The following is a 12,060-nucleotide window of genomic DNA, read 5'->3' on the forward strand; positions in this document are numbered from 1 at the left end:
GCTTCCCGCGAACCAAACGAGCCCTTAGGGTCAGCTTAGCGAACCATAAAATGGAGAGGACTCCTCATTTGTAACTGAGATAAGTCATTAGTAGTTTTCTTTCACAGCAGAACTGCTTCTTCATGGAAGATCCATGGCCTGCCTAATAGGATGTGAGGTATGTTCACAGCAACGTGCAGCACGATAAAAGTTTGATTAACTGTATCAAGATGGAGCAAAAACTAAGCTCCTAGTTCACCTGATCACCTAGTTACCTTCTCCCAATCGAGAGAACATGGCTCTCCAATTGAATCTCTTGCGACCCATTTTATGGGATCAAACTGGAGAAAAAAACTGGTAGCAGGTCGAGAATATTGAACTAAATCAGATGGTCACCCCTAAACCTCAAAGAAGCAGCTTCCTCTGGATTTAATTGGGGTTCCAACATAAATCCCAAGGATTCATTAGCATTTGGGCTCATATTCAAGACCTTCAGGTTATTGGATCTAATTTGAAGCATGTGAATCCATTTAGAGTTAATCTGCAGTTTGTTGTGAATTTCTTGCCTTGTACGGGATTCTCATGACAAATCATCCTTGTTTTTATGTATTCTGCATATTGTTATACCTATTCTTTTCCAGTATGAACTAAAAGATGCATTCATGCATTTCATACTATAAGTATTGCTATTGATGATATATTTCCCTCTTGTCAGTCTATTGCTTTTGTTATTATTATGATTGTTATCACCTCTATTACTTTTGTTGCTAATGCTGCTGTGGGTCATGATTCTCAGTTATTTATTTTCCCAACATTTCTTCCTTAGGTTTTCTTTCAAGTTTGTTTGTGATTAAACACTATTGAGATTTTTTGACTTGAAGACATTATTTGAGACAGATGTTTTGACCGGAACAGCTGGCAGATTAATGTTGTCGACCATCAACTTGCTGCTTGATTCTTTGTTTATTAAATGCAATCAATGGAATAACATTTGACCCTTTCTCTTCTTTGTTGCAGAGCTTCTCTGGTCAATTGGAGAGAGATGTATTATCTTCTGGTAAGTTCAAAGAACTATATGCGTAGTTTGATTATGTCATAATATCATCGGCAATTTGTTTTAAACTGATACTTGTGGTTGAGAAGTCATCCTACTGTTTGTTCACTTATGCTGATCTTCTTTAAGTTTTTGTTTTTTTCCAAATCCAGATGCTCTTTTTAGTTGACTTTTCTCATATGATGCTGTAATCAATCCATCCCCTTTATTCAATAACCTATGAATGCCTTTTGTCTTACTTGACTCACAAATTTTCAACTAGACATGTCTGCATTCAAAGCTGCAAATCCGGGTGCAATATTTGAAGATTTTATTCGGTGGCATTCGCCTGGTGACTGGGAGGATGATGAAATGGAAGACAAATCCAGAGATGACATGAGTTGGCGGCCTCATGGAAAACTTTCACAGCGTATGTCTGAACATGGGAATTCATGGCGGCAGATATGGAATGATTCTCCAGCTTTGCCTATCTCTGAACAGAAGCCTCTTCTTGACCCAATTAGAGAAGGGGAAAAGGTACTTATGTTATCTACTTATTAGCACCCCTTCTTAATCAATAGTTGATCTGGTATTGCAGGTTTCCTAATATACACATAAAAGCTGAACAAGTATGTGTCCTTGTGAAGTGGTTTGTCTAATATGTAGTCGAGCAGGTTGGAAGTGGAAATGTGGCTGAAGTTAGTTGGAAGGAAGTAATCATCTTTGCCAACATGATTTGCCTGCTTGTGACAAATGAAATTGTTAGCAATCAAAGTAACACTTCTGAGGTGGTAAAGATGGAGTCATCTAACTTGTTGATAATGCTAAAAGGTCTATCTTAATTGAGTGTGAGGTGTCATGTAACATACATAAGCATGTTAAAGGAAGACAACTTCTTGCTTCTTACACCTCCAATGGATGAGAGTGTCAAGAAATATCTAGAAGCTACTTATTTACAAATAAGATAATGAACTAAATCATGATTGAAGAGCATACCTAAAGTTAAGAGAATGAGAATGACAAGGGAAGCGAGCATGAAATGGCACTGTAAAGGTGTTTAGGAGATCCACATAGTTGAATTAAACAAGAAAAACTTGTTTGATCATATCAAAAGCATGCATCATCCCCAAATCATGAGATGTTCAAGTAGACTGCTTGCCAAGTGATGATATAATGAATCTTCAGATGAAGATCTTATGCAGTATTTCTTGAATTGTTAATTACAGTTGAGGTGCATGTATGTTATTTCTCTTAAAGTAATACATTTAGGAAGAAACCTTAACACAAAAAAGTAAACTAAGAAAAGTGTTTCATCTTAAACTAACACTAGATATAATCTTTAGATGTCATAAGTAGAGCTGTAGAACTGCACCATCTTGTAGAATAATAGCAAGGAACATTTGATCAAGAACTTGATTGCAGCATACAAAAAATATGTGAAAAGGGGGTGGCTTAAGGGTGCCTAGCCTTAAAGTCTCTCTTCGCCTTCTTCCTGTTTCGGTATTTCCTTTGATTTGAAATGATATATTTTGGGATTAGGTCAAATATTATTCTTATAAAGAAAATGCATTTTTATATTAACTTACCATGGCTCAAAAGTATACGAAGACGAACAATCTGGCATGGATGCGAGCTTGTTTTGCATTAGTTGATCTGTCAATGATTCTGCCCTAATCCAAATATATGGGGTCTGATTGTGTCTGAACCCAACCTAATAGGGTGATAAATTCCCCCTTGTATTCCATATGTCTCTGCCACTGCAGATGCTTAGATTGGAGAGGCCAAGAGGCAATTAAAATTTTAAAAATGGCCTGATTTGGATTTTGCATCCAATGCAGCTACCATAGCATCAAATAGCCCTATGTCAGCGTCATGTCAACTTGAGTTCAAGTAGGAACGGTGGCAGTGGTCCATCCAATTCCTAAGTCTATGCATTGGATGTATCTGACTTTGGTTACATCTGGTTTTTTGTGTCTGATATCAATGTTGGGACTTAAACTGCCTTAGGATGTGTTTTAGTTCTAATAGTTCTTTTTTCTTTGTTGTGTTTTAAGTCCGTGTTGCATTATAATGATACCAACAAGTCCTAAGCAATGTAAAGGACTCTAAAATCTAAAATAGACCATTTGTACCTCACTTTTGTTAGAGCTGAATAATGAAACTAAATATGTGAGCTTCTTTGTCATTTCTTTTTGTGGTGCTAATTCTCCTATGGTGATGACTCCATAGTCCAGAAGGGACCTTATTGCTTAGTTCAAGGATCTGATTGAGCAACCTTGTGAGGTATTAAAGTGCTGATCTATTGTATAATTCAAGAGAATCATTGGGGTTGACTCCACAAGGAATCAAGATTTGGAATGACATCCATGGAGTGCTGACTCTTCTAGACTTAGGTGATCATTTAGTTATCCTTAGCTGGTAAAATTATCTTGCAATTTTGTTTAAAGCCCATAAATTCATTATGCTGCTGCAAACTATTATCTGATTCCTACATTTGCTACGCTGTCTGCATTGTTTGAGCACCAATCGGCGAACTGTGTCACTAATTTGACAATCCTGTTGGGCCTCAAATTTCAGTTGACAAACCTGACTCCAATGAACCCTGCCCTCTTTTTGTTTTTTGCTTTACTCTCAGACCCCAGTTTTAATGCGTTGGGTTGGACCTAATTTGTTGTGCAAACAGAAATGTGATCAGACTGAACTTCTCAGATTTGCAGCCCAAACAAATCCACTTGTAACATTTCATGCTTGATAAGTGTGTGGATGAGCCCATAAGCAAGAGGAAAAATAATGTTACTTATATGTTGAGCACTTAAAAGAAAAGAGGAAGGAGAGCAAATTTGGGAAGATACGTACAAGATTTGCTTGCCTAAAATTGTTGAGTCATAAAAGCAGATATAAGAAGTAATGATCCCTTTAGAAGGGCCAATGATTTAAGGATGCAAAAGAGATCTTCAAAAGGGGATCTTATGTGTCAAATGAACAATAGGATGGATAGGTGGTTTCTTGTAACTTGAACCAAATTGGTACAAATTGGATTGGGTCTTGGTAATACTAACAGCTGGAAAAGTGAAAATGTTAGAAAAAGAAAAAGATTCCTAAAACCAAACCAGTTTGATTTTGGTTGGATCCTGATAGTGGGGATTAATACCATTAACTAGAAAGGTGATCTTTTTAGAAAAAGGAAAGGGAAGGTGCTTGCCTCTTAGTGTTGAAAGGATTCTTGAAATAACAAAAGTAATCTTATATTCAAAGAATTGAACTAGATCATGAATAAGATTGTCGGGAGTCTATATTTGTTCAATAGCATGGTTGCAGTCAAGGTTCGTCGTCTCGATACCGAACCCCGTATCGGTGCCACACTAGCATAGTATTGGTACGGTACGATATGCGGTTCTTTTGGCGTACCGAGGATTGGTACGCCACCGGTACAGGTACTAGTACTGAATCGGTACGGTACGTTCGGTACCATCTGATTCGGTATGGTACGACATACCATGGTTGCAGCAAGATATTGTTTAGAGGGATAATGTTTCAGTTTCTTCTCATATTGATTGGAGCATTCAACAATCAGGTAAAATTGAAGATCCTTTGCACAACTTTATAACTGAAACTAAAAAACTGGAGAGGACAATGGGTAAGGACTAAGGAGTATATAAACTATAGTGAGAAATCAAAAAGTTGTGAAGGTAGAGTTGTTGAAAGCAATGTTGGCCGTACCGGCTCAAACCACTAGGTTTGAGGTGTACCATACCTTACCGGGTCGGTACCGAACTACCGATATAAGAACATCAGTCTGGTTGGTATAGATCCTGTATCGACTTGTTCCACCTAGTATCGCTCCAAATTAGGGTGCGTACCGTACCGTACCGACCTATATAGATCCATAACGACTTGTACAGATCCATACCGTTCGATTTTGGGTGGTATCATGATAAAAAGTGCAAAAATGGAGTCTCAGTACGGGATGCATACTATACCTTACCTACCGTACCATACCGAACCGATAATTTATAGGTATGGTTTCAGTACTAAGATTGTAGACCCTGGTTGAAAAGGTGTCTTAAAAGCAAAAAGCAAGGGTAGAGAGATGAAAAATATCTGATTGGATCATGATGCAATCAAGTAAGTTCGAGATCTGTTATACATTCTTGTGAACTAGAAAATGGAGAAAACGATGGGTAAGCGGAGTATGAATCTAGAGTGCAAAATCTAAAACTTGGTAATGCAGAGGAATTATTGAAAGGTTTGTCTTAGAATCAGAAGGCAAGCATAGAGAAAAAATTGAAGTTGAAAGAGTAGGATACATGACATTTTTGCATTGTCTTTTTCCTGCATAAAAAAAAACGATGCTGAGCACATTTTTGATTAATATATGGAAAGAGGAAAGATATAGGTGACTGCGAAACAGCATTAAGAGGCAATTAATAGTTTTTTTTTCATTTCTTTAGTTAGTTAGATATTTCTTTGTCATTGAAGGTCTGCTATGACTTGGAACCTTTGTGGTTTATCTTTCTCTAGCATACTGGTGGATTTTAAAAGGAACAATCACCTGTTATTACTAACCAATTTGGTTCTCAGCTCCCTATTGGAACTCTGATTTAAATATAGACAGATTATGTCAGGCATCTATACCTAATCATTCTTGCTTGTGGCGAATGTCAAACATGCATTTGTAATTTGAATATGAAGCATTATCGGATGAGTTTTTATTTTGTTAAATTTACTGTTAATCTGCAGATATTAACATTTCATTCTGCATTCCCATAAAAGATGCTGTTTTTTCAGAAAATAATTTTGTAATTCCTTTATGCAGGTACTCCATTATCTCGAAACTGTGAGACCACATCAGTTGCTTGAGCAAATGGTGTGCACTGCCTTTAGAGCATCAGCTGACACCCTGAACCAGACTGCATATGGTGATTATAAACACATGAAAACAAAACTTAGTCAGCTTTATCTTACGCTTGCATCTTCGTTAAAGCCTTTACAAGGTATGCAGTTCAGTTAAAGAAAAAAATGACATGGCTTTGAATTTTATAAACAACCAAATAATGCAGTTGCTTGAAATTTTCTTTTGTTTTGTGCAAATATGCATCGCATATCAAATTATTTCCTTTGTTTTAGTTGAAATAATTTTTATGTCATCACACCACAAATATGTACTATCATGATAATCCTGACCATCTAATTAGATTTTCCAATGTTGGCTAGGTCATTAGGACATCATGTTGATGAAAGATCCTTTCAGTTATCAATAGGATTTCTTGTAAAGCCTACTAAATGCAGATAGGAACTCCAGATTGATTTTGCTTTTTTTAATCCCCTATACTTATGCATGGACCAGATCAGTCATCATGTAAATGGAATACAGTGATTGGCTTGGTACTTAGACTATACTATTGCAAAGATATTCTATATACTAATTTCTCACAATTGCAAGTTTCCAACTCTTTGATCTTTTTCATCTTGCAGCAAAGCATTGGCCTAACAAAGCTGAGTTGATTGGAGACCTAAAGCAGCTTTGTCTTGTTTTTGAGCACATTGAGAAGTTAGTGATTCTTGCTGCTTCAATCCATCGCAAGTTATTGAAAGCCCCTCGTCTTTCTGAAGCAATTTTCAGTGACTATTTCAATTTTTATCTTCCCAAAATGGGAACCAGTTTGACAAGCATGTGCTATGACGAGGTACATAAATTCCTTCTTTTCTTATTTTAATTCATTTACTTTAATCTGTAATATGTTTAGCACATGTTTGACAGAGCAGGTTTCACCATTATAACCTTGTAGGCTTCTGATTTATGCATATCTTATATTCCATCTCATAAATTTGGGTCATGCGCACATTATAAACTTCCTACATTAAGCTTCAGTCACTACGTTGAGAAAATTGATTTAACCTGTGTTGTGTAGAATGTACTACCGATCATTTGCTTTTTCATACTCCCAACATCAAAGACCACCAAGTAGATTGTTTCTTTTTTAATATATTATTCTGGATTGATAAGCATAAATAAATTTTACAATCATAGTTGCATGATAAGTCAGTTATTGGTGCTTTTGTTTTTGTCCTGCTGGTTAATATATTAAATTGAACTTTAATGGTTTTGCACATTAACAGACCCAGTGATGGGCCCTATTAGAGGATGTAAAAATGATGGGCCAACTAAGGGATGTAATATGGGGATCATAATAATTTAATAAGATCTGTCTTAGGTTCCCAACACTTGCAGAGATTGCAATTGCTTCCAATACAAACCCCTTAGGAAGCTATATATTGAGGAGAAAAATTCTAAACAATATCGTAAATCAAACTTTTGAGAATTGAAATTGCTCCCAATCTTCCTAAGCTCAAAGGTTTCAAAACCTTTTAGGGAGCTATATATTGAGGAAAATGTCATAAAAATTCTTTTACATCAACTAAACAATGCCGGTCTTCCTAATCTGATAAAAGATTAGCTATAATTGTAGCCATATAGAAGTATGTGTTAGCTTCATGCATAAAGTTTAGTGGAGAATGATTTTTTTTAAAAGAAATTCTAAGAATATGGTTCTTGGAGAGTAGTTGGAGAGACGTACAAAAGATAGGTTATAAATGTCACAATATACAAGGCCATAACCCTGCTCTAAAAATGGAAAACTGTAATCACCATGGAAGATATACAAAATTGCAAATATAAAGAAAATGCTAAATGATGTGTGTTAGGAAACTATTGAATAATAATGATTCAGTTCCTGGAGACAATGCATAATGGCTTTCATGTGCCATTAGTTGATATGGTCATCAGAGGAAGCTATGAAAATGATACAAGGGGAGTAGTTGCAATTAGAACTCATGGGATATCTGACCCAGAAATGGAAAATCATGGATTAAGTAGGTTGATACGATAACTAAATTTGTAGATGAAATCTTAAATATGAAAATTATCACAGGATTTGGAGAAGTATTCTGGTTTGGATTATTGAGTATGAAGTCTAAACAAACTTGCACCAATTATTGTATGTTAAATATGAGTTAAATCATGCATTTATGGGAGAGTGTGGTGACATTATTTAATCAATAGTGATCTCTATTAAGTATTCCATTCTATAACAGGAAGTCATTTATCAAGTCCGTATTATAAAGAAAGCGAATCATTACAAGGGTTCAGAGCTATGGATGAAATATATGATAAGGTAGGGCAAATGAGTTTGAGGTGTCAAGGGGTTATGTGGACAACAAAGACAATGGAGTCCAGGCTTGGTTAGTCTGATGCGTTCTAGAACATTGGCTGACCTCATGCTTATATCCTTTGACTCATCATAAATTAGTTTTAGACACGATTTATATGTGAACGATACAATCTGAGAAGCTTAATAATGATTGAAGACATGAGAAGCCATAGTCAGATGTACTGATCTTGTGAACTGAGGCAGTTTAATGGATATTTGATCTTTTTATAAGGTATGTGAAATCATAATCATGGATGGAAAGTTGGGTTATGACCTAAATTAAATAATCATGCGTGAAGCCGAAGAGGGTCCATTGTATTGTTGTGATGTTATTAGGGGAGAAGTTCGGGATGGTCATCTTCTCAAATGAGTGTGGATGGCTATGTTCATTTGTGGAGAAGGTAAGAGTTCTGTGATGTTACACATATGGATGTGTGCCTGCTTGTGTGCATGTGTGTCTGTACGTGTATGTGTGGGTGGAGAGAGAGAGAGGGAGATTGGCAGTTCTTTATTTGTTTTAGTATTTTCTCGATAACATTGTAGTACTTTTTTTAAAAAAAGCATTATAGTGATCAAAATTGTCACTCAAAAAGCAAAAATTTGTGGATGAACTCACCCTATTTTTTCATTCTGGTGTGGATACATGTTGAGGATTATTCTGTTGCCAACTTTGCACCTGATATAAGACAACTTGAAGATAACTTCAATGAAATTCATGTCATATGGCGGAATATATTGAGAATTCTACTACCACATGAATTGGAGGAAAAGCAGTTATTGAAGAAACCAACTTCATTGTGTTTGGGATTTAAATTTTTATACTTGGCATTCACATGTAGGTCTAAACTGTAAAGGTACTTTATAATTTGCAGAAGTACTTTAGTTTGTTGATGACAAAGCCTGTATAAAAGGGAAAAAGGCTTGTAGGTATTAGAAACTTTCAAACAAACGAGTAATCTTAAACTCCATTCACCTTCTTTTAGTTCATATAAACCTACTTTGGATTGGTTAAGAGTTCAGAAATCAATCATGTTTTATTTTCTTAAATAAAGTGTGGCTGAGGCAATTGACCCTTCATACAAGGTCATCCTCTACTGTCTGAGGCAATTGACTTACTGTTCAGCCCTTGAAATTTATGAGGCACCCTTTTGTCCTTAAGTTACTTGACTATCATTGCTAGTGTGCAGTGTTTCTTTTCTCCACCACAGGAGATTTCACCCAATTGCATCTGCAAACTATTGGCACCTTAATACTACACCAAGGGCTTCCATTTAAGTATTCGTTCATTTGGCCACTTAAGTGGACAGAAACAATGCTGTTCGCCCTCACCTAGGACTTCCCATTGTTCTGCAAGTCTTCCAGGCTGATTTATCCCATTGACCACCTGAAGTAATGCTCACAGTAGTCAGATGTATCAATATGACACGACCTTATATGCCTATTGCTCTATCTGTGCATGGAGGTTTCTGTTCATCCATTTTAAATTCTTCATTTTGCCTAGTCATTGATAGGCCAATCAGGTCACAGACTCGCATCAGCTTCTGCATTTCAAGTATGATGTCTTGAACCATGGATTCCCATTTTGGTGACCTATGTCTAATAAGATAGTTCACTAATGTATTATTTAGCAATGCACCTTTAGTTATTATTTATTGTCTTTCATGCTTTTGAATATTTTCCTGTTTTCTTCCCTTCCCTGTTTCCTTTCGTTCATTCTTTTATTAATATATGAAAGTTCATAAAGTTTAGTCCATGTCTTTGGCACAGGTTGCCAGTCCAATAATAATAATACAACAACAAAAATAATAATAATTCTCTTCCTTTCGACTTGTATAGGACTTTGACACCAAGCAACAAGTAATGGTGCGTGAAAGGGATGCTGTGGCAAGTCTATTTCCACCACCCACTGCCAACCAGTCTTGGAGGAAAGTTCTGAGCATGGGCAACCTTCTAAATGGCCATGAACCGATCCTAAGGGAGATCATATTCTCAGTCTATGATAGAGTAAGCAGTGGTCATTATGGAAGCAACATTCCCATGGCCACCACTGAAGAAATTGAGACACATCGAATGTATATATGTGGAACGTCAAATGATCTTCGAGCTGCCCTATCTGTGACATCTTGGGATTGAATATTCGCCTTTGGAGCAAAGTCTGCTTTTATTTCGGTTAAGCTGATGGATTCTCTTGTTTTAGCTGTTTAGAGGGATTTAGCAGTGGCTTGCTTCACCCAAGAAGCCAAGTTGGCAGACCTTGCATATGGGACAAGCTAGCTAGGTGCCTTATCATGATCAGATAGTGTCAGCAATACTAATTCTTTTCAATTGAGGATTTTTCGGAAGGTCCTTCAGTCATCATTTCACAGTACAAGTAAAGCATTCCGGAATCTTGATAGTGCACAACCAGGCTAAAGCTTTAAAAGAAGATGCACATGTCCTGATCATTGTACCACCACTGAAATTGGAGAATATGATTGAGAACATTTAAACAGCTGGAGAGCCGACTTATCCATGGTCAAGCCAAGGCATTACTTCTTGTCAGCAGCACAATGGTAATTCCAATTAGTTATTGACATCCTGTTATCCAAGAGTTTCATTCCCCATCCATTCTCATTGTCCGCTAGGAACCTAGATGCCTCCATCATTGGAGGGTCTATCTTCATCAGTTGACAGTTGCAGCACTTTTGGACAAACTGTGATGTCAGGAGATATGGTTTGGCCAGAAGCGGATAGATCTTATATGTCGTTTTGTAGATTAAAATAATACAGTGGCTGGCTGGTGTATGGAAGTTGTGAATGCGTATTTTTTTTATTTATTTTGCACAAAGTTGAACAGGACTGTTAACTTAATGTTGCTTCTGCTGATCTAGATGAAGCTATCACATAAGAACTTCTACCTCGTCCAACAGAAGTGCACTTTGTAGTCTTTTAAGTCTTGATGACCATCTTATTCCTGTTGCTCCGATTGCCACTCGATCAAGTTCTGGGAAATTGTAGAAGAACGCAATAACCAGGCAGTCTTTGTATGTTGCTCGAAAAATGTCTGATTAGCTGCAGCAGGCACAGCAATAAGAATCGGGGACCATGAGGGCAGCCTGCAGTGTTGCAGACTGTATCGTAATTTGAACAATGGAGTTTTTTTTGGATTTCTTAAGATTTTGTCAATAGTTGGGCACTGCCTAGTTCTGGAGCACAAATGTGTATCATCTCCCCAACCAGACTAAGTGATGACGAAGGCTGATCTTGCACCTACGATTTTATGAGGCTTTGCTTTTTCAAAATGACTACGGTGTTTTTTCCCATTTAAAGAAGAAAAAAAAGGCCATCGGTGGGTTCCGAGCCATCTCCACAGCATAGGGATGCGGAGTCCCAATACATTTTTTTTTTTTGTTTGAAGTCCCAATACGTTTCCATCCACATCATTTTTAAGGGGCCTTTGCAGTCGGGAGTTTGACCGACATGCGTAGGGTTGCAATCATGCAGTCCTCAAGAGAGGATAAGAATCCTGCGTGATCTGTTATTTGGATTGGCCTCTAGGGGGGAGCTCCACTTTTGTCCGCAGCAATCAGTTGTAGGGAAAGCAAAACTATATATATGCTCTCAAAATTAAGTTTGGGGGTGAAATCAGAAGCCATGAGCCTGACGTGGTTGCAGGATGCTCATAAAAGAAGAGTCGGAAGGCCCTTTGTGTCTGCAAGTTTTCTAATGGTTATATCGAAAACTTTCTGTAGTTGCTGTAATATGGGACAGAAGGCCAAGCCTGCTAGATGGGGACATCATCTAAGATAAGAAGAGCTTATGGTTGGTGTTGTCTCCATCCAGATAAATCTAAACCAG

At 37.1% G+C, this 12,060-nt stretch overlaps 1 protein-coding gene across 2 annotated transcripts in view; it reads left to right on the top strand.

The window, feature by feature from the left end:
* Positions 1–11,159, top strand: part of LOC103717474 (rab3 GTPase-activating protein catalytic subunit) — a 38,407-nt gene extending 27,248 nt beyond the window's left edge. For both annotated transcript variants that reach the window (XM_008805879.4, XM_008805880.4), the window contains exons 18-22: positions 997–1,036; positions 1,296–1,549; positions 5,829–6,006; positions 6,488–6,699; positions 10,060–11,159. In XM_008805879.4, coding sequence (XP_008804101.2) covers positions 997–1,036; positions 1,296–1,549; positions 5,829–6,006; positions 6,488–6,699; positions 10,060–10,356 — 981 coding nt within the window. In that variant the 3' untranslated portion in view covers positions 10,357–11,159. The remainder of the gene's footprint in view (positions 1–996; positions 1,037–1,295; positions 1,550–5,828; positions 6,007–6,487; positions 6,700–10,059) is intronic.
* The last annotated feature ends 901 nt before the right edge of the window (positions 11,160–12,060 follow it).

This window comes from Phoenix dactylifera, chromosome 3, assembly GCF_009389715.1.
Source record: "Phoenix dactylifera cultivar Barhee BC4 chromosome 3, palm_55x_up_171113_PBpolish2nd_filt_p, whole genome shotgun sequence".
Lineage (NCBI taxonomy): Eukaryota > Viridiplantae > Streptophyta > Magnoliopsida > Arecales > Arecaceae > Phoenix > Phoenix dactylifera.